At 42.7% G+C, this 23,739-nt stretch overlaps 1 protein-coding gene across 1 annotated transcript in view; it reads left to right on the forward strand.

Moving 5' to 3' along the window:
* Positions 1 to 4,101: 4,101 nt before the first annotated feature.
* Positions 4,102 to 23,739, forward strand: part of CTNNBL1 (catenin beta like 1) — a 166,823-nt gene continuing 147,185 nt past the window's right edge. Inside the window, 1 exon segment of the mRNA NM_174637.4 lies at positions 4,102 to 4,220. Within this exon segment, the coding sequence (NP_777062.2) occupies positions 4,191 to 4,220 (30 nt within the window). The 5' untranslated portion in view covers positions 4,102 to 4,190.

Consider the following 23,739-nt stretch of genomic DNA (forward strand, 5'->3'; position numbering starts at 1 on the left):
AAAACCCACTACACCCTCACCCTACAGGAATGTAACTTTATCTGGTACCTTCGGAAGGTGGCGTCTGTTTTAAGAATAATCACCCTTGGAGAAATAAGTGTTCTGGTTGACTGACCGCTGTCACAAGGAGAGGGTCATAAATTGTCAGCAGGCCCCCTGGCCAGAAGATGATTTAACACCCCTAAGACCTCTGTATACATTTGTATGAAGCACCTGACTTTAATAAAAGTCAGGACTGCTGTCCCTGCGTGACTTTTGTATAACATGTCAGTGTATAAAAACAGACTCTTGGAAAATAAAGAATGGGGATCAGTTTCTCGAAATACTGGTCTCCCCATGTCGCTCTCTCTCTCAAACTCTGGCTGAGTCTCCATCTGGAGCGCGGAACCCACCAAGCTTACTTATTATGCCTGGGCTTCTAAGATCTGACCGGGGAGGCCTCAGTGTCTCCTCTCCTTCGGGAGAACGGAAGGACGCCTGCAGCCTATGTAAGTGGTGCAAGCTTCTTGTCTTGAAGTTTTATTGGTCTCCCGCGTAAACCAAGCTACTCAGCCTCTTTTCTCCACCGAATTTTCCTGCTGAGCTATCCTCATTCTATTACTCTTTATATCTCTAATTAATATCTAATTGAAGCTATTGTATCCTGATCCTCGCCGAAGCCGTCTCCCCTTCGAATACCCTGGATCAGCCTGGGCTGGCCCCCGGCAGGTGTCATGTTTTTATGTGTTAAATCCCTTAATTCTCTCTGTGCTCTTCCTCAGCTCAGCTGCCCTCTCCTCTATTACTTCTTACCATTCCCTCCACACACAATATTCCCTGTCCAGTTCCTTGTCTATGTCCATGCTGTTTCTTCTGTCCAGGTCACCCATCTTTCCCCACGTCCTCTTGGCAAACTCTTCTCATCCTTTAAGCCCTAGTCCAAATGGCACCTTCTCTGGAAAACCTTCCCTGGAAGGTATTGCTACTGCTACTGCTAAGTCACTTCAGTCGTGTCCGACTCTGTGCGACTCCATAGATGTCAGCCCACCAGGCTTCCTTGTCCCTGGGATTCTCCAGGCAAGAACACTGGAGTGGGTTGCCATTTCCTTCTCCAATGCATGAAAGTGAAAAGTGAAAGTGAAGTCGCTTAGTCGTGTCCGACTCTAGTGACCCCATTGATTGTAGCCTACCAGGCTCCTCCGTCCATGGGATTTTCTAGGCAAAAGTATTGGGGTGGGGTGCCATTGCCTTCTCCGCCCTGGAAGGTATATTATCCTAATTTCAGGGTGCTTCCCCAAACATGGTTCTCATATGATTTTGCCTTATGATTTTATATTTTAAGGCCTGGTTTCTAAAAATACACAGACTTGACTGAATACCTTAAAAGGAAAGGATATAAGAAATGAGCTCATTTTCCCTGCCCTACTCCCTCTCCCCCAATTCCCACTCAACTCTTAGTCAAATATTGATTGAGTACTTTACTGTGCCAGGCACCAAGCTAAGTGCTTTGCATGCAGCATCTCTTGTAAATTCCCCATAATCTTATGATGTAAATTCAGTTGGATCTCCACTTTTCGGAGAAGGCAATCAGGTACATAGCCACTTGCCTCTGTCTCTACACCTGTAAAATGAGGATGATTTTACATCCTCATCTTCCTTGTTACGTTTTCTCCCCAACTAGGATGTAGGTCCCAAAAGGGCAGGAACTTATCTCCTTACAAACTTCGATATCCTCAGAGCCTAAAATTGTGTCTGGCATTGACCAGGCACTCAGTGAATTCCTGAATAAATGAATGAGTCACCTTACATATGAGAAGACTGCAACTTTGACAGAGAGAAAGTAACTTGTCTAAAAGCACAGAGGTGATTGTGGTGGAACTTTGGCTAGAACCAAAATTAGTGATGTGTTGGTAAAGGTTTAACAGTCAGCTCACTGAAAAACCAAGAGTCATGATTTGTAGCATATGTTGATTTCCATGTTGTAAATACGCCCACTGAGGTGGATTTGAAGGAACCAACCTGATGTCAACTGGCTTGTAAATTTCCTTAAAGTTTAACCCCAGGGTCTTGCAAGCCTGTCTATATAAGCTGGTTCCAGATACCAAGAACTGGGACATAGTTCTAAAGAGTACACAATTCCAAAGTACACACTCCCACCATTACTCTGTCCTGCATCCCTGAATGAGGCACAGTCTACCCCCACAGCTGAGTAGGAGAGGAAAAGACACTCAGATAACTCAGTTCAAAGCAGATTGCATAGGTGATTGTTAAAAACCATAAACCCAATCACAACCCGCCCCCCCCCAACCCCCCTGCTTAAAACCTTTTCAATATCTTCCTAATGCTCTTAGCAGAAAATCCAATCTCCTTATCATGACCCACAAGGCCCTTTTGTGGAAACTCCTCCTCCTGTACCGAACACTGTATCAGGGTTTTTGTCATAGGATATAGTGGTTAACATGACATCCACAATTCCTGCTCCCATGCAGCCTGTGTCCAGTAAATGAGGCTGTCAATAAACAAGTAATCAGCCATTAAGGACAGACCGAGACACAGTGAAGTAGAGAAGGTGCTAGGAAAGAGAATCATGAGGAGGGTTTGCTTACTTGGACCCAAGGTGAGTAGTGGAAGATTATGCTAAGATAGTGACATTGGAGGTCTGAAAGATGAGAAACAGTTGGTTGAGGTGTGGGGCTAGTGGCTAGGCAGAAGAGGAGAGGATTTGGTAGTTTGAGGAATAAAAATAATTTCTGTACAATTGGAGACAGTGAAGGTAAGATGAGAAGGATGGTTATCAATATTGTGATGGTCAGAATGTTTGTGTCTCCCCAAGAAACCCATAATTTGACATTTTAACTCCCGAGATGATGGTATTAGGAAGTGAGGCTTTGATGAACTGATTAGATCAAAAGAGTGGAGCCCTCCTGATTAGTTTTGTAAAAGAGGTGGGAGAAAAATCCCTCACCCCCTTCTTCCATGTGAAGATACAGTAAGAAGGCACTTCTGTGAATCCTAAAGCAGGCCCTCACCAGACAAGGAAACTGCCAGTGCCTTGATCTAGGACTTCTCAGCCCCCAGAGTTGCGAGAAATAAGTTTCTGGTGTTTATAAGCCAGCCACTGTATTTTTTTTTTTCCATAGCAGCCTGAAAGGACTAAAACAGACAGCATGAACATGAAAAGCACCAGACTAATAGCCAAGGGAACTAGCAGAGAGGCTTAGCTCTCTTTGAATACAGAAACATTTAAATCCCAGGAGCTCAGATGCACTCTTTGAATAGTTCTTTTCCAATGATGGGCAACTTTCACCTACAGAAAACCTATTTACACCACTTAAGTAGAAACAGGATTATCCAGTTTCCACTGGCCTTTGCATAGATGAATAAACAGAAGCCCAGAGAAGGAAATGTCATCACCAACTGTTTCGCAGGCACTAACAACTGTCTGGTCTTGGACACTACACTTTCTGAGCCAGTGCTGTCCAACAGAAATGGAATGGAAGCCACAAAGAGAGCCACACGAGTACTTTACATTTTCTACTAACCACATTTTAAAAAGTAAACAGAAATGGTGAAGTAAATAGTAAAGTGAAATTAAATTTTATATTTTATTTGACCCTAAGTATAACTTCAACATGTAATCAACGCAAGTCTTAGAAATCAGATGGGTATTTTCTTTACACTTAAAGCACATTTTAATTCAGACTAGCCATAGTTCAAGCCCTCAGTAACCACATGTGGTTAGTAGGTAGAGTACTGGACAGTGCAGTTCAATGCCTCAGTTTTCTCTGTGAACTGAGAATAAAATGAGGAATAAAACTGCCTAGGTCACTGAATGGATTAAGAGAGGACAAGGGAAACAACCGTGCATTCTGCCCTGCACTCCGCCCAGCACGTAGGGGGCGCGCAATAAATCTTGCTTCCTTTACTCTTTTCTTTTAACGCACCGCCCCCTTCAAGTCTCCGCCCCTTTCCCCGCCCCCTTCAGGTTCCGGGCGGAAGTAGTGCTGTTAAAAGCAGGGCGCTTTGCAGTATCGCTGCGTTTTACTGCAGTGTGGCCGGCTTGCTTGTCGCGCGCACTTCTGCTTCATTGGCTCTGCGGCCCCTGCTCCAGGCGCTTTACGGCAGTGTGGCTGGAGCCGCTGCTCTGGGGGCCGCGGTTTGGTCGTGAGTGGAGGGAATCCGAGTAGCCAGTGTTGACTGAGACTGCAACCATGGACGTTGGGGAACTTCTGAGCTACCAGGTATGAGGGTCGAGGAGGGCTGGGGGGACCGTCCTCTCACCCAGGCAGGAATCGCAGGACCAGAGTTCCTTCATATCACTTTCTCCCATCTCTTCCCTGGGCCTGGGTCCTCTCACTTCTCGTGTCAACCGGGTCCCTCCCTCGAATTTCTCCTGGGTTCTTTCAATTCATTACGATCCTCAAGGCCCGGACCTCTTCTTAACTTCAGTCTGGGCCTCTTCTCACCCTACCCTGAGACTTGACTGCCTTTCACTTTTCTGAAGGCCCCAGACTATCTTCACAACCATTCCCCTTTAATTCTCTTCTTCAAGTCACTGAGTTGATGATCGTGGTGGGAGAGCATTGGCCTTTCTTGCATTTGAGTATCAGCTTCTCTACTGATCGACTCTGTGGCTTTGGGACAAGTTCTGTTGTCTTCTTGGAGCCTCAACTTCTGTATGTATAGAACAGAGACAGTAATAGCTACCTATTAGGGTAGTTTGCGGGGAAGGCAATGGCACCCCACTCCAGTACTCTTGCCTGGAAAATCCCATGGACGGAGAAGCCTGGAAGGCTGCAGTCCATGGGGTCGCTGAGGATCGAACAGGACTGAGCGACTTCACTTTCACTTTTCACTTTCATGCATTGGAGAAGAACACTCCAGTGTTCTTGCCTGGAGAATCCCAGGGACGGGGGACCCTGGTGGGCTGCCGTCTATGGGGTTGCACAGAGTGGGACACGACTGAAGTGACTTAGCAGCAGGGTAGTTTGAGGACTGTAATCAATGAGTATGAAAGCTGATTTTAAAGTGCAGAAAGTTGGACACATGTTAATTGCAGTTGTTGGCAGATGTTTGACTTTCTCACATGTGATGGATCCCTAGGACTCTTCTTGTCCCATTTGCTCAGAATACATGTGGGGAAACTGACCCAGAGGGTAAAAAAAGACTTTTCCAAAGTCACTCAATAAGAGCTTTGATTAGAGGTGAGGTCTTTTGGCTCCCAGCTCAACCGTTTTACCTTTCTTTGGTCTTCTTAAATGTCCAGTATGGTAGCCACTAGCCACATACAGCTGTTGAACACTTGAAATGAGACTAGTCTGAATTGTGTTAAATTACACTTTCTGCCGTAAGGTAAGGTGGTGTCATCTGCATATCTGAGGTTATTGATATTTCTCCCGGCAATCTTGATTCCAGCTTGTGCTTCTTCCAGTGTTTCTCATGACATACTCTGCATATAAGTTAAATAAGCAGGGTGACAATATACAGCCTTGACGTACTCCTTTTCCTATTTGGAACCAGTCTCTTGTTCCATGTCAAGTTCTAACTGTTGCTTCCTGACCTGCATATAGGTTTCTGAAGAGGAAGGTCAGGTGGTCTGGTATTTCCATCTCTTTCAGAATTTTCCACAGTTTACTGTGCTGGGAGAAATATTAATAACCTCAGATATGCAGATGACACCACCCTTATGGCAGAAAGTGAAGAGGAACTAAAAAGCCTCTTGATTAAAGTGAAAGAGGAGAGTGGAAAAGTTGGCTTAAAGCTCAACGTTCAGAAAACTAAGATCATGGCATCCGGTCCCATCACTTTATGGCAAATAGATGGGGAAACAGTGGACACAGTGTCAGACTTTATTTTTTTGGGCTCCAAAATCACCACAGATGGTGATTGCAGCCATGAAATTAGAAGACGCTTATTCCTTGGAAGGAAAGTTATGACCAACCTAGATAGTGTATTAAAAAGCAGAGACATTATTTTGCCAGCAAAGATCCGTCAGTAGTCATGTATGGATGTGAGAGTTGTACTGTGAAGAAAGCTGAGCGCCGATAAATTGATGCTTTTGAATTGTGGTGTTGGAGAAGACTCTTGAGAGTCCCTTGGACTACAGGGAGATCCAACCAGTCCGTCCTAAAGGAGATCAGTCCTGGGTGTTCATTGGAAGGACTGATGTTGAAGCAGAGGCTCCAATACTTTGGCCACCTGATGCTAAGAGCTGACTCATTTGAAAAGACCCTGATGTTGGGAAAGATTGAAGGCAGGAGGAGAAGGGGACGACAGAGGATGAGATGGTTGGATGGCATCACCAACTCAATGGACATGAGTTTGGGTAAACTCCAGGAGATAGTGATGGACAGGGAGGCCTGGCGTGCTGCAATTCATGGGGTCGCAAAGAGTCAGACATGACTGAGCAACTGAACTGAACTGACTGACTCTTAGAATAATCAGTATAAAAAAGTAAAATTTTAATATTGATTACATGATCATATCAATTACTTTGACTATTGATCATATTGATTAAATAATCGTATATGGGTAATGGGCAAAATAAAATATATTCAAAATAAATTTTACCTATTTCTGTTGACTTTAAATGTTGCTACTGGCCTTTTAGTGTGGCTACTAAAATTACATATATAGCTGGCTTTTCATTTTCCTTGGACAGCTCTGCAGTAGAGAATAGGGGACTAGGAACCATGTGTCTGGAGCTCTGTTGCTTGGCATCCCTGTTTTGCTGCTCCCTGACTGCTGTGACCTGGAACAAAATATTTAACTTCTCTCTGCCTTGGTTTCCTCATCTTATAAGTGAGGGCGATGAAAGTATCTATCATAAAAGTCTGTTGTGAAGCTGTTGTGAAATGTGAAGTGTTTGGAGCAATGCTTGTCACAGAATAAACGTTTGAAGAATGTTAGCAATTATATTCATGCAATTCCCTCAGCCAATATATTGTACATAGTACTGACCTTGGAGACTCAGACATCATGAGAAAGAACTTGTAAGCAATAGGAAGTATATAGCCAAGAGATTTCCTTTTTAAGACAGTAATTGGATGTGAAAGAAGAATGGAGATAGGTGGGTTGAATGAGTGGTTATATCTCTGGTAGCTCAGATGGTAAAGAATCTGCCTGCAATGTTGGAGAACTGGATTCAATCCCTGGGTCGGGAAGATCCTCTAGAGAAAGGAGTGGCAACCCATTCCAGTATTCTTGCCTGGAGGATCCCATGGGCAGAGAAGCCTGGTGGGCTGCAGTCCATGGGTTCCAAAGAGTTGGACACAACTAAGGCAGTCCATTGAGTCCCAAAGAGTTGGACATGACTGAGCAACTAACTCTTTCACTTTGATGCCTGTTTGGCCTACACATGAGCACACTACTCATAAAATGGGCTTCCCAGGTGGCTCAAGTGGTAAAGGATGTGCCTGCCAATGCAGAAGACACAGGAGACTCAGGTTCAATCCCTGGGTCTGGAAGATCCTTTGGAAGAGGAAATTGACAACTCATTCCAGTATTCTTGCTGGGATAATCCCATGGACAGAGAAGCCTGGTGGGCTGCAGTCCATGGGTTCCAAAGAGCTGGACACAACTAAGGTGGCAGAGCACTCATAGAACATTAAAGCTTGAAAAGGTTCATTTATTTGCTCAACAAATATTTATTGAGTATGTACTTTGCAAGGCACTGTATCCACTGATATACAGCACTGAACAAAACAGACAAGGTTCTTGCTTTGTGGAGCTTATAATCTGGTGGGGAAGTAGCAAGATAAGAGTAAATGAATGAGAAGTTCAGGTCATGATAAGTGCTTTGAAGGATACACAGGATATACTATGGAACTGGGCTGTCTGATACAGCCACTGGTGACATGTTACTAGTGAACTCTTGAAATGTGGCTAGTTTGAGTTGAGGTCCGCTACCCATGTAAAGTATACACTGGATTTTCAAGATTTAGTGTGAAGGAAGTGATGAAAAGGTGACTAAAGTATATTATTTTTATATTGATTCCATGCTGAAATGATGCTTAGGGTATATTGACTTAAAGAAAATTATTAAAACTAGTATTATCGTCTTAAAAACATTTAAAATGTTTTTAAATTTAAAATGTGGCTACTGGAAAATTTAAAGTTATATATGCATCATATGCAAAAGTCATATATATATTTAAAGTTATATTTGCCATATTTAAAATGTGGCTACTAGAAAATTTAAAGTTATATATGCATAAAGTTATATATACATCTTATGGCTTTCAATATATTTTTGTTGGACAGCGATGGTTTTTTTTTGTCTTTATTTATTTATTTTTTAAATTGTTGGGCTGCACTGCACAGCATGTGAAATCTTAGAGTTGCCTGACCAGATTTTGAACCTGCACCCTCTGCAGTGGAAGTGCAGAGTCCTAACCACTGGACACCAGGGAAGCCCCAGACAGCACCATTAAAGAAAATAACCCATGGAAGTGGGAGACAGGACCTATTATTTTTAGATAATATGGTCTGGGAAAGACTTTGAAGAATGGACATGGTAAGATGGTTGAGAAGGAATCAATCATGTGAAAAGCACAGAATAATCAAAACAGAGGGAATAGCAAGTACATAGACTCTGAAGTAGAAGGTGGTGCAACCTGTTAGAGGATCAGGAAGAGGACTGATGTAGCTGGAACTTGGTAAATGAGCAGGGGAATGAAAAGCGATGAAATTGGAGATGTAGGCAGATGACCAGCTATGGAGGCCTTGCTGTGGGCCATAATAAGGAGTTTGAATTCCATTTTGAGAGTTGTTACAGACACCCTCATTCAACCCACATGTGTACAAATGAAAAGTGAACCCCATTTTGGTAAAGGGACTTCCCAAAGGTTGTGGGCCAAGGTAGTGGCCGGAGTCAAAACCAGAATCCTGATCTTATTTCCAGCTCTGTTCATTCTCTACATGGCACTGTTCATGCAGTTTTCTTTCTGTAAGATCAGTGTCCACTCCTCCTGTTCCTAAAAGATGGTCAGTCTGGAATCCAGTCCATGATAAATCAGACGCACCCATCCTCTTGTGGAAAGTCATGAGGATCACCCAAGTTAACAGCTGCAAAAGCTCTTTGAAAACGGGCAGTTTTTATAGACATGAAAGATGGATTGCATGCTTGCATCCTATCTCTAAATATAACAACCCTATGTGGAGGGCTGTTTTAAATCTCTGCTATACAAATGAGAGAACTGAGGTACAAAAAGGTGCCTGCCCCAGAGCTGGAGCTCCTACCCACGGTGCTGGGCTGAACTAACCTGCTTTTAGATACGTCCTTACATTAATTCTCAACATGCTCTTTGAGGTAGGTGGCAAGCCCGTTTTATAGAAAAGGGAACTCAAGCTGGAGGGGTCAGTTACCTGCCCAAGATGAAACAGTAAGGAGCAGAGCTAGAACTGGAACCAATTGAATACCCAAATCTAGTTTTCCAATTAAAAAAAAAAACTTTTAAAATTGAACTATGGTACACGTATAGACGAATGCGCGAATCTTAAGTGCTTTTGATTTTAGTTGTCATTTACAAAATAGACTGAGCATGACCACTGGCGTTCATTTCTCAGGGACAAAGCGGTCTGATTTGAACATCCCCACCCCCAGAGTTTGACTCAGTAAGTCTCCCATGAGACCTTAGCATTTGCATTTCTAACAAGATGCCAGGTGATGCTTAAGCTGTGGGGCCAGGGACCCCACTTTGAGACCCCCCGGCCTAGAATGATCTACATTCCTCTTAAAATTTTCTTCAACTGAGACATTTCACCTCCCTTTTCATGGCCATTAGTTTGCAGTATTTTGAGTGTAAGCTGTACTTTTCCTCCTGCCATCTAAGATATTGAGAACAAATCAGTTAATCTTTCTGGGCCTCAGTTTCCTCATATGACTAATGAGGGAAGATTAAGTAAGTTCCTCTGAGCTCCCTTCTAGCTTTAAAATTCTGTGATAACTAATTATTTAGGCCAAGAGTGCCAGAGATTTCAAGGGATAAAAAAAGCTTGACATAGAAGGATGAACTGGGGCTGAAAATCTGGGAGACTTGAGTTTTAATCCTACCTTTATCATTATTTATCCGGGTGACTCAGGATAAGTCGCTTTCTTCTCTGTATATCATTTTTTTTTTAAATCATGATTAATATACAATGAGATTGAGCTCTATGACTTCTCATTCTTTCCTTTCCTAAAATTCAAAGACTAAGGTAAATAAAGAAAATCTGTAATGTCAAGATGTTTATTAAAAGTATTTGACATTTTTTGAGTGCTTACAAAGTCTCACTTTTGGGGCAGCTTGGTGGGAAGATTGCAATTTTCTACTGAGATTGGTTCTTCTAATAATAGAGTTAGGCAGCGAGCGCCTCAGTATATGCCTTACATCCTTGACATATGTTAACTATTCATTTGAGAAGACAGGAGAATTACAATGTGGACAGGAGGTGGTGGAAAAAGTCTTAAAGAGGAAACTAGTTATGTTCCCAATATGGAAATGTACTTTTTTGATGCCTTCAGGCTTAGACATCTCATCAAGAAGTGTGCCCAGCAGTTCCTTGGCTGAGAAGTTTCTGCTGCATAGACGCGTGTATGAACTCCAGGGCATTCTCATTAATACTAATTCCACAGATGCCTGGAAAAAGTTCTTACCTCTGAAGTTTTCCAATAAAGAATTCTCGTTTAGTGCAGTTTGGCTCAGTGGGAATGACTCGCTTTGTGACATGAGAGTATTCTCTTTGAGGCAGATTGGGGTCAAGGACCCTTGGTTTTGGCAGTGTTGCAGACACCCACTCCTCTTGTTACTTATCAGTCAGTAATATAACAGTTCCTGAGATTGCAATGGCTTGTTGGAATCTAGCATCTTTCTCCTTCACCCTTATTTCTTTCTTTTGAAATAAAAAATTTTAATGACAGTAATTTGACAGGAGTGGTATTAAAAGAAAGTGTTCAAGGAAAAGGAAACTATTACCCCTAATCCTATAAATATTTTCATATTCCCAGAGGACTTTGGTGTTTTTCATGACTATATCTATTGAATATATACTGTTTTGTGTTCTATGTTTTAACATTGCCAGAAATACTTTTTGTTTCTGCATGTTATTTTTAATGTCTGCAAACTTTTTTTTTTTTTTCCTCAAGTCATAGGCCAACCATTTTCTCCTAAATTGTTCTTCTATAATCGAGTACTTAGGTGGTTTCCAGGTTTTGTTCTTGGAGATAATATTGCTGTGAACTTCTTTATTCAGGTAGCATTTCCCCCTCACATCTGCTGTAGTAATTATCAAATGATTGCATATGCCTGGAGAGGGGATGCTGGAAATGGATTTGGTTTGGTTGTTGAGGAAAAGGAGAAGATATTGGAATCTCAGCCCTGATGAGTGAAGGGGGCTAAGGAGTCATTCTTGACTATGATTAGGGAGTACAAAAGCCCTCAGTGAAATGTACAGAGCGTTGAGCAACTCAAGAGGAGTGGCGGGAAATGACGGGTTTGCCTCAGCTGCAGAAGTTCAAGCAGGACACAGCGCTCATGTGGGATTAATCCCTTATCAGTTGACATCAGTGGTGTGTGTTCCAGTTTTACTGCAATCTTGACAACTACTAGTTGTCATAATTTATTTTTTCTCATTAATCTAGTAAGTATATAAAGTGTTAGTTCATTTGCTTTAATAAGCATTTTTTCCCTTTGTTTATCGTTTGTACTTCTTATCATCTGCTTCTTTTTCCTAGAGTTGTAGTTTATAACTGTGCTTTTCTGTTGTGTTTTTTGTTGATGAAAAAATTTCAGAAGACTGGACACTGCTCAAATGTATCTTTTCTTTGGTAGCCCCATTTTACCCAAGAACTCTGAGAATATTATCCTAATCATGATGTCTCTTACAGCATCGTGAAATAGGCTCTTTTTGCATGACGGTTGAGACTAGTGCTTTTCGAAGTTACTCATTGTTGGTGGGACTATAAATAACAAATTGCTATTGGTATTGATATTCCCATTTCAAGGTGTTTTCTGTTTCATCTTCTGGGTCACTTTTTTGTTAATGCTCCCTCCCTCCCTTTGTGATCTTACCTTCTCTCTTTACCCTGGTGAGTTCCTTTTATACTCGTAAAATACATTGTTTTTATGTGCCTCCTTGCACACTAGGCAGTGAACGGAGAGGCAGGGACCAGCGCCGGAGTGTCTCACTCATAATTGATACCTAATAAATGATCATCTAACGATGGAGTGAATGAACTAGTACGTGGCTTTAAATATGCCTTTTGGAAAGCTTTTGTTCTAATATCTTGTCTGCTTGCTGGCTTGTATCTCTTTGCTTTCATGTTAGACTTTGAGAAAGTTTGTTTTAAATCCATTACTTCAGTTACTAAATTGTCCTCTGCTTCCTTATCATGTCTTGCTCCTCTTGCTACAAAACCTACATTCTTTTTTAAGAAAAAAAAAAACAACAAAACTTTTAATTTTGATCTAACTTTAAACTTACAGAAGTTTTGCAAAAATAGTATGGAGAGTTCCCATATGCTCCTCAAATAACTTCCCTTAAAGTTATACAACCAGAGCACAGTGGTCAAAATCAGGAAATTAACATTCATATACTGATAACAAACATACAGTCTTAAATGTCACCAGTTTTGTTTGTTTTGTTTTCTAACATATCTTGTAAATGCTTTCTTTTTTAATTATTTTTTTATTGAAGTATGGATGATTTACAATATTGTTGTAGTTTCTGGTTTACAGCAAAGTGATTCAGTTAAAACATGTGTATGTGTACATGTATATATTTTCCATCGTGGTTTATTATAGGACCCTGAATATAGTTCCCTGTGCTATATAGTAGAACCTTGTTGTTTATCTATTTTAGGTATAGTAGTTTGTACCTGCTAATCCCAAACTTCTCATTTATCCCTTCCCACCCCCTTTCCCCTTTGGTAACCTTAAATTTGTTTTCTGTCTGTGAGTCTGTTTTGTAAATAAGTTCATTTGTATCGTATTTGAGACTCCACGTGTAAGTGCTGTCATGTGGTATTTGTCTTTCCCCTTCTGACTTACTTCACTTAGTATGATAACCTCTAGAGCCTCATTAGTCTTGACTCTTCACTAGAATTTGATTCTGTAACCCGGTTCCTCAGTTTAGAGGAACTCATCCAGTCTTTTGTCCTTCAGCAGCATTATATAAACTCTTGGCGCACTAGCCCTGATTTAGCTTTCATGTGTCTACTGAACCTTCTAACCAGATGCTCTGGTATCACATAATCCCCTGCGTCTCTCCACCAGCCCCCTTATCACCTACCCCCGGTTCTGCATTTCAGTCAAGGGTGTAGCTGCCTCCGGCTGACTTGAGAAAAGCCCTGGACCTATTTCTCAAAGATGAAAGACAAGGTTCTTTTCTGTATGGAAAACATGAATTTTCAATTGGGGGGCTAGCTCCTCTCTCAGGAGTCAGGAGGGTGCTAGGATCTGAAAATGCTTAAGCCACTGTTCTGGCTGTCATGGCAATCCACTCCAGTACTCTTGCCTAGAAAATTCCATGGATAGAGGAGCCTGGTGGGCTATAGTGCATGGGGTCACAAAGAGTCGGACACGACTGAGTGACTTCACGACACGACAACGACCAGCTGTCATGGAGCTTACAGTCTAAAGGGAAGCGCCTCACAGATTTGAGAATTGGTAACAGAGGTGTCTGGCGGGCTGCAGTCCATGGGGTCACAGAGAATTGGACATGACTGAGTAACTGAACAACAGCAAACAGTATGCAGTACCACTGAGTGAACAGGAAGTCGGGGCAAAGAGGCAGGAGCAGTCCCGCCATTGGGAAGTTGGAGAGGCTTTGCAAGGGAGTTGTGGCTTCTTTAGGAGCCTTCTCTCTATCCTTTCTATTTCAGTCACCACCATCTTAGTTTAGACTCTTGGGACTTTGTCAAAAAAGTTTTTTTCTAATAGATCTTATACTGGCATGATAAATGTTGGTTTGTTTCCTCCATCAGCCTGCTCTGATCATGGCTGCCAGCCCTACCTATTTCCACTTCCTTGGAGATAGGTCTTATTGAGATGCCTAATTTTGGAGGTGAACTTAAGGAAGCCATAGCTTTCTGTAGTCTTTCACTAGATGTCACTTTAAATTGGGGGATTGCATTTATAAGACCCGGATAGAGAAGTTGCCACACGTAAAAATGACTGCTTTGGAGAATGTGGATGGTTCAAAATAGCTCTGTTGGAGAAAATAGTTCAAACACATGCCCTTCTGAATGTGCTCATTTTAGACATCTTTTAATGTTTAGTGTGGTGGGTGAACCTTCACTCTGGGTTAGACAGACTGCCTGTATTTGAATTCCACCTCTGCTACTTGATAGCTATGTGACTTTAATTAATCTCGTTAAGCCTCAGGTCTTCATCTTTAAAATACAGATTATATAATAGAGTCTGTCTCTGCCCCACCATCTTTTTAAAAAGCTCCACTTCACCATCTTTTTTGAAGATACAGGATCAAATGAGACAGTGTGGGAAGTGCTAAGTAGTATAGTGCCTGGCATATGGTAAAGTGTCCAGTACATGCTAGCTGTTAGTTTTATGATTGATATAATTATAAACACCGATGGTATAGCAGAAGGAAAAAATGTTTTTCTCGAATTCTGCAAAGCTGCCTTAGAATTCCCAAGGTCACCAGTCCCTTGGAGATTAAGGTTTAGAATGCTATAAAAGGAAATGGGAACAGTTTGTCACACACACATGCCAACGTGTAGAACTCTTCTCAATAGATTAAAGTATAACCCTATTCTACCACAGTTAGCAGCCACTGATATCAAGAATTATATCATCAACACAGTAATTCTTTTTCCCATGTCTCTTTAATATTACTAAGATATCTCAGCTTTCCTCTTTTCTAGTGCCAGGAATCTCATTTACAAATTATTCCCTTCTTTTTTCCCCTTAATGTTCCTGAAGGAAGTAATTGGTTTTGGTCTGAGTCTTGTACAGCTGTAGAAAAAATGGAATCAGGAGGAGATACAGCAGGAATTCTCTTTACCTTCTCCAAGACCAGCCATTTGATTCTAGTATTTCAGCTGAATAGTTAAAGAACATTTTCTTTTCCACGGAGTTCCTGGAGCCTGTTGGCCTAAACTTTGGAATCCCAGCTCCATTGTGAGTTGGTAAATAGAAACTGGATTACCTTCCTTGTGAGTTCAGTGAAAGGTCTAGTAAGACTGCCGCAGCACAATTTCATCTCTTAACTCATTTTAGATGATCAGTTGCCTGTAAGCAGATTGTCTACTTTGGCTCCTCAGACTTTCCTTCAAGTACCCATCGGTGTCCAAAGTCAGGGACTGAACTGAGAAGGATTTGAAATAGAGCACAGAGTATTATGATGCTTCTCTCTGACTGTGTCTGGCTGTATTCCAAAGACAGGTATGATCAATTATTGAACACTTTGGCATTATTCATGGGCTCATTCTGTTAGTACATAATATTGAGGATTGATTACATTTTTATTTGACATCCCTGCTCCAGTTAAGAGCAACTAAGTTTAGAATCACTTTTGGATTCAATCTTCAATAGACTTAACCATTAACAGTCCATCAGCCCTCTGCTGGTGTATTGTATGTTTTTAGGGTATTATGACACACGCTCACAGTCAGGCTGTGAGCCAATCCAGATTTTTGAGGGCTGGTAAATTTCATTGGGGCTTCCCAGGTGGCGCTAGTGGTAAAGAACTTGCCTGCCAACACAAGAGATGCAAGAGACTCAGGTTCGATCCCTGGGTCGGGAAGATCACCTGGAGGAGGAAATGGCAACCCACCCCAGTATTCTTGCCTAGAGAATCCCATGGACAGAGGAGCCTGGCAGGCTACAGTCCATAGGGTCACAAAGAGTCAGACACGACTGAAGTGATTTAATACCTAAATTTTGTTCGAATTGGTAAGGTTTTAGAAAAGGCAGAGGAACCAGAGATCAAATTGCCAACATCTGCTGGATCATCAAAAAAGCAAGAGAATTCCAGAAAAACATCTATTTCTGCTTTATTGACTATGCCAAAGCCTTTGACTGCATGGATGACAATAAACTGTGGAAAATTCTGAAAGAGATGGGAATACCAGACCACCTGACCTGCCTCTTGAGAAATCTGTACGCAGGTCAGGAAGCAACAGTTAGAACTGGACATGGAACAACAGACTGGTTCCAAATAGGAAAAGGAGTATGTCAAGGCTGCATATTGTCACCCTGCTTATTTAACTTGTATGCAGAGTACATCATGAGAAACGCTGGAAGAAGCACAAGCTGGAATCAAGATTGCTGGGAGAAATATCAATAACCTCAGATATGCAGATGACACCACCCTTATGGCAGAAAGTGAAGAGGAACTCAAAAGCCTCTTGATGAAAGTGAAAGAGGAGAGTGAAAAAGTTGGCTTAAAGCTCAACATTCAGAAAACAAAGATCATGGCATCCGGTCCCATCACTTCATGGGAAATAGATGGGGAAACAGTGGAAACAGTGTTAGACTTTATTTTGGGGGGCTCCAAAATCACTGCAGATGGTGACTGCAGCCATGAAATTAAAAGACGCTTACTCCTTGGAAGGAAAGTTATGACCAACCTAGATAGCATATTCAAAAGCAGAGACGTTACTTTGCCAACAAAGGTCCGTCTAGTCAAGGCTATGGTTTTTCCTGTGGTCATGTATGGATATGAGAGTTGAACTGTGAAGAAAGCTGAGTGCCAAAGAATTGATGCTTTTGAACTGTGGTGTTGGAGAAGACTCTTGAGAGTCCCTTGGACTGCAAGGAGATCCAACCAGTCCATTCTGAAGGAGATCAGCGCTAGGATTTCTTTGGAGGGAATGATGTTAAAGCTGAAACTCCAGTACTTTGGCCACCTCATGCGAAGAGTTGACTCATTGGAAAAGACTCTGATGCTGGGAGGGATTGAGGGCAGGAGGAGAAGGGGACGACAGAGGATGAGATGGCTGGATGGCATCACTGACTCGATGGACATGAGTCTGGGTGAACTCTGGGAGTTGGGGATGGACAGGGAGGCCTGGCATGCTGCGATTCATGGGGTCACAAAGAGTTGGACACGACTGAGCAACTGAACTGAACTGAACTGAATCCTTATTGAGCCTTTCATCTTTGAATTATTCAACACATTTATGAAATGCCTACTAAATGCAGGATGTTTTTGTAGACACCAGAAATGGAGTGATACATGAGACAGTTGCAGTCTCTAGTCTTTAGAGAACTTATACCCAGGGAACCAAGACAGAAAATAAAGAGAAACAAATATAAATAAGAGCACCTAAACATGCAAACAAATAATGCTAGTGAAATAAAAACAAGATAACTTTAAATAGAGATATGAAGGGGGAAAAGGGCTGATGTAATGGAGTGATGGGGGACCACCATAAGTTCCAGAAGGGCTCTCTAAGGAGATAACGTTGAGACTGAATATGAATAACGAGCAGGATCCAACCACAGGAAGAGCTGTGGGAATAGCAACGTAAGCCAAGGGGAAAACCACTACAAAAGCCCTAAGGTGGGAACAAGCTTGTCATGTTTGAGGCAGTATAGGTAGAGCGTGGTGAGTGAGGAGGGTAAGGACGGAGCGGTCTGCTCTGGGGAGGATCAGTTCAGTTCATTCGCTCAGTCAGACTCTTTGTGACTCCATGGACTGCAACACACCAGGCCTTCCTGTCCATCACCAACTCCCAGAGCTTGCTCAAACTCACATGCATCGAGTCGGTAACACCATCCAACCATCTCGTCCTCTGTCGTCCCTTTCTCCTCCTGCCTTCAATCTTTCCCAGCATCAGGGTCTTTTCCAATGAGTCGGCTCTTTGCATCAGGTGGCCAAAATATTGGAGTTTCGGCTTCAGCGTCAGTCCTTCCAATGAATATTCAGGACTAATTTCCTTCAGGATTGACTGGTTTGATCTCCTTGCAGTCCAAGAGACTTCTCCAACACTGCAGTTCAAAAGCAGTTCTCCTGGGGAGGATGGGAAACCCTAAAATGTTCAGATGTTATTGTCAGTACATCAGGAAGCGATTGGGGGATTGAAGCTGTGGAGTGATACAATATGATTATGTTTTAAATGGCCACTACATCTGTGGAATGGAGGCTGGATTGTTGGGGAGCAATCTGGCTGGCTTCATTGTTCAGAGGGTGGAATTCACCTTTGTGCTGCAGAGGGCCGCAGCTGAAGCTGTGCTCTCACTAGAATAATTGCTTTCCCGCCTAGGTTGTTTTCAGAATCTCCCAATTCTAAACATTTAATCTGTGTTCTGGCTTAATCAAGAAGCAGCACTTTTCCTAGTGCCAGGCTTGGCAGGGAAAATGTGGGCATGGTGCCTTGTGTTGAGCACCCTGGCCTGGAGAGAATGAAGAAAGCAGCCTCTGGTGGACCTGAGGACAATGCAGGTGACCCTCAGCACCTGGTACTTGTAGGAAGCTTTGGAATCCATAAACTTTATGTGCCTCTGCAAAACAGTTGCAGATGGTCTGGACGGATGATTAAATATCACCACTGTTTTGCCCAGATCTGCTATGCTGTGGCCATCCTCTCCATGTCTGGTTTTACATTACAGTGAGTAATTAAGGGGCACCGCCTTTCTGGTTACTTCCAGGACATCTTTTTCACTTGGCTTGAGGGGAATTTCAGTTTCTGCCAGTTTTATGACTGACTGCTGTGAGCAGTGGTTGTGAATGGCTACTCTTTGTTTTCAAAATTAAAAAAAAAACAAAAAACAAAACTGAAAACACAACTTGAAAAGAACTCTCTCTAACGAGGGGGAATAATTGCCTGACTTTGCTGTCTCTGCTGATTCTTCCAGTGGGAGTTCTGCCATCAGACTTGTCACAGTTAGTTGGCAGGGACTTTTTTTCCTGAGTTAGCACGTAGAGATCTGAACGGGCAGAGATAACACAAATTAGCAATGGTACAGGCCTATCTGCAGAGGAACAGATTTCCTTCTGACCAGAGGTGCTGTTGGTGGGCACCATCTAATTTTCTGTGCATCTCTTACCACTGATGACAGGACTTTTCTGCAAATAAAAAGAATTGCTTAAGCACCACCCGAGCTGGGCAGTTTTTACAAGACTTGAGAGTTTCAGAGACCCTCAGGCTGCTTAGCCTGCCAATGTAGTCCCTGAATATTATCTTCCTGGCTTTTCACTGGGGATCCTTATACCTCATTCAGCATAATGAACTTAAGGAGACAGAAATTCTGATTCTTGTCCCTCATTTTTCTCTTTTTCCAAAGATTTCTTCTTCCATCCCCACAGAACTTAAAAGGACACAGAGGGCTCAGTGGGGGGAAAAGAGATGGTGTCTGCCTTCTGGCTGACGTGACTTGTACGAGTGGTCGGATTCCATAATGAAGATTGCAAATCGCTTTCCATCTTCTTGGTACCTGCCCCATAATTAGAGGTTTAAACATTATGTTTAAATGAGTAATTTTCCCCCTTACTTTGCTGTGTGCTTAAAACCACCATTAGAGCAAGATGGAGACTGGTTAACAGTCTGATATTGGGCTCCGTATTCTAGTTGTGCTGTTGGCAAGATGTTGATGAATTCTTATTTTAATTGGAAAAAAAAAAAAGAAGCAGTTTTTAGCTGTGGTTCATGTTGTGTGAGGTGGAGGCACTTTGATTGCTGAGTATGGGGAGTATACCTTGTTTTAGGAGCTTGACACCAAATCTAACAGGATAACATCAGGAGGTGGTATGCAGCTGGTCTGGAAGTACTGCCTCTACATTAGAGGCAGAGTTGCCTTCAGTTGACAGATTACCTTTGTGTCTGTCGGAGAAGGGGGTCACTTAAAGGGTTAGTATGTTCCTGATTTGAAGCGAATGAAAAACAGCTCATAGAGGAGCTTGTAGAAACTGTCGTACTTTCAATGAAATAAAAGAATATGTGTTTTCTCCTTCCTGTGTCACCAAGGAAAAGAACAAGATAGAAGATTGGGAACCACAATGTATTGAAGAGCCAGGCATTGAGCTATTTGATTTGTCATTCTGTCACATCCTAAAGGCAAGTCCAGGAAGATAGTATTCTTATTTCTATTACATAGGTGAGGAAAGAAAGTTCACAGAGGTTTAGTGACTTGCTCAAAGATAGCCAAGAAGTAGGTGGTAGAATCTTTTTCCTAATTGAGGGCTTCAGTGGATGGAGGTAGCTTAAAAAAAGAAACACCCTAAAGATGAGAATGCAGCAGAATGCTGCCATCACCCTACCTTGTATTCACCTGTGCTCGGCCACGTGTATCATTCCTGCCCAGTAGAGCGCCACACACTGGTTATCAAATCCAGGGCGGAAGAACACCATTCATCAGTTAGCAGTCCCCGGGGAAGACTTCAAATGCTGCCCTGGCATCTTGGTATTGGAGCTGCCAAGGAAGGCACAACACAGTCAAGCACTGGATGGAGCAATGCTTTGCTCACAAAGAGGAGAGACAGAGAGGATCAGCTCCGGTGGTGCGAGTCAGTCCCTGGTGGCCAGCAGGGTCCCCCCCCCCCACTCCCATGATGGACGGCTGGCCTGTGTGCAACCCTCTTTCTTAGAGCAGCAGAAGGACCCAGACCTGAAAGGTGTGGTACGACTCAGGGCCGTTGGTAGTCAAACTTAAGCAGGACAAAGGAACACTTGCTGAGCCTCAGACAGGGAAAGATATTCCCGTACAAAGTGACAAACCAGGCATTGGCCATTTGGGTTCCTTATCTCTTGTAAAGAAGTATTCCAGGCCCAAGGCCCATTTTTATGTTACTGAGTGGGATTTGAAATACTGCATGCATGAAGCTGCCTTTCCCAACAGTTCTTTATTGAAATTACTTGATTACCTCTTTCTTCCCACTGGACTTTGATTTCCTCCAGGGCAGTGACTATACTGTACCTACTGTATAATAAATACTCAGTGAATGTGTCTTGACTGAAGAAAAAAAAGAATGAAGGCGAATGAATGAAGCAGTGAATCAGTGATCAGGTGGCTGAATTTGGGTTTCTTCCAGGTATCTTTTTATGTGAAGACTTGGCACCCTCTCAGTTGCCTTCTCTTTCTTGTCTCTCATTTCTTGATGGAGAGAAGATTAAGCTGAGTTTGTGATTGTTAGTGGCCCTGGTCATAGGACTCACTGGGTTGGGTGAAACTTAACAGTTGATGATCTTGATAAAAGTCTGATTTCAATACTGTAATAACCTGAGAGTTGGCTGGAATTTTTTTTTTTTTCCAAAGATCAGTGCTGTCTCTTACTCCAAAACAAGAGATTAAACTAATCATTTGTTTCAGTACAGTTCAGTTCAGTTCAGTCGCTCAGTTGTGTCTGACTCTTTGCGACCCCATGAACCGCAGCATGCCAGGCCTCCCTGTCCATCACCAACTCCCAGAGTCCACACAAGCCCATGTCCTTCGAGTCAGTGATGCCATCCAACCATCTCATCCTCTGTCGTCCCCTTCTCCTCAATCTTTCCCAGCATGACGGTCTTTTCAAATGAGTCAGCTCTTCACATCAGGTGGCCACAGTATTGGAGTTTCACCTTCAACATCAGACCTTCCAATGAACACCCAGGGCTGATCCCCTTTAGGATGGACTGGTTGGATCTCCTTGCAGTCCAAGGGACTCTCAAGAGTCTTCTCCAACACCACAGTTCAAAAGCATCAATTCTTCAGCACTCAGCTTTCTTCACAGTCCAATTCTGACATCCATACATGACCACTGGAAAAACCATAGCCTTGACTAGACGGACCTTTGTTGGCAAAGTAATGTCTCCTTTTGAACATGCTGTCTAGGTTGGTCATAACTTTCCTTCCAAGGAGTAAGCGTCTTTTAATTTCATGGCTGCAGTCACCATCTGCAGTGATTTTGGAGTCCAGAAAAATAAAGTCAGTCACTGTTTCCACTGTTTCCCCATCTATTTCCCATGAAGTGATGGGACCGGATGATCCATGATCTTCGTTTTCTGAATGTTGAGCTTTAAGCCAACTTTTTCACTCTCCTCTTTCACTTTCATTAAGAGGCTCTTGAGTTCTTCTTCACTTTCTGCCATAAGGGTGGTGTCATCTGCATATCTGAGGTTATTGATATTTCTCCCGGCAATCTTGATTCCAGCTTGTGCTTCTTCCAGCCCAGCGTTTCTCATGATGTACTCTGCATAGAAGTTAAATAAGCAGGGTGACGATATACAGCCTTGACATACTCCTTTTCCTATTTGGAACCAGTCTGTTGTTCTATGTCCAGTTCTAACTGTTGCTTCCTGACTGCATACAGGTTTCTGAAGAGGCAGGTCAGGTGGTCTGGTATTCCCATCTCTTTCAGAATTTTCCACAGTTTATTGTGATCCACACAGTCAAAGACTTTGGTGTAGTCAATAAAGCAGAAATAGATGTTTTTCTGGAACTCTCTTGCTTTTTCGATGATCCAGTGGATGTTGGCCATTTGATCTCTGGTTCCTCTGCCTTTTCTAAAACCAGCTTGAACATCTGGAAGTTCATGGTTCACGTATTGCTGAAGCCTGGCTTGGAGAATTTTGAGCATTACTTTAGTAGCGTGTGAGATGAGTGCAATTGTGTAGTAGTTTGAGCATTCTTTGGCATTGCCTTTCTTTGGGATTGGAATGAAAACTGACCTTTTCCATCCAAAGATTTATACCAATGCGACTTTGGGTTGTAATTGCTGTTTTCTCTTTACCCAGCCTTATAGGCAAAAGATAGGAAACAATACAGCAAGGTTAATATTTATTTCATGTTGATTATATCTGGCACATCCATTTCCATTTGACTTTTTATCCCTTAAACATTTATTATTTTTCTGGGTTAGGCACTTCCTTGCTGTGGGAGCTTTTTCAAGGATGACACGTAGCAATTTGCCCAAGCAAGGTCACACAGTAGTAACAACAAAGTTAAGTGTCTGACCACTAGAATCCATTCTCTTCTGCCTGCACTATTCCCCCTCTATAAATTGGACTACTTTGGCAAATCCCATGGATGGAGGAGCCTGGTAGGCTGCAGTCCATGGGGTCGCTAGGAGTTGGACACGACTGAGCGACTTCACTTTCACTTTTCACTTTCATGCATTGGAGAAGGCAGTGGCAACCCACTCCATTGTTCTTGCCTGGAGAATCCCAGGGACGGGAGAGCCTGGTGGGCTGCCGTCTATGGGGTCGCACAGAGTCAGACACGACTGAAGCGACTTAGCAGCAGCAGCAGCAGCATTTTGAATGTACTGTATATTTTATACAGGCTGAGGACAAACATGGGTTTCTGAAACAGGAGGTGGTAGAGTTGCTAAAAGTTCACTTCAGTAGCCTTGGGACACAGATCTGTAGCAAGCACAGAAGTCAGTTAAGGTGGGAAAATTTCCCCATCACATGGTAGGAGTGTGGTACCCTGGCAGGAGTGAGAGCTTGGGGCTTAGATTGACTGCTTGAATCCTGTCTCCACTATTTCCCAGCTCCTTGACCTTGAGCAGCTTGTTATGCAAGCCACCCCCCAAGCTTTGGTTTCCTCACTTGAAGAAACGGGGAATGGTCTTACCTACCTGGCAGGGTTGTGTGACGATTGAAAAAATAATGAAATGTCAAGTTCTGGGTATATAATAAGCACACAGTTAATGGTCACTGTTCTGTAGCTTGGATAATCACTTGGTGAGGGATCTGGAGGAGGAATTCTTTATGGTTTCTGTAAACCCCGAGATTCTCTGACCTCAGTGCCTCCTTGAGAAGCTCTTGGTAAGGTTTATATCCAACTTGGCCTATTGAGGACTGTCCTGGCTTACTTAGGCAGCTTTGTTTAAAGGAGG

This window comes from Bos taurus, chromosome 13, assembly GCF_002263795.3.
Source record: "Bos taurus isolate L1 Dominette 01449 registration number 42190680 breed Hereford chromosome 13, ARS-UCD2.0, whole genome shotgun sequence".
NCBI classification, from domain to species: Eukaryota; Metazoa; Chordata; class Mammalia; order Artiodactyla; family Bovidae; genus Bos; species Bos taurus.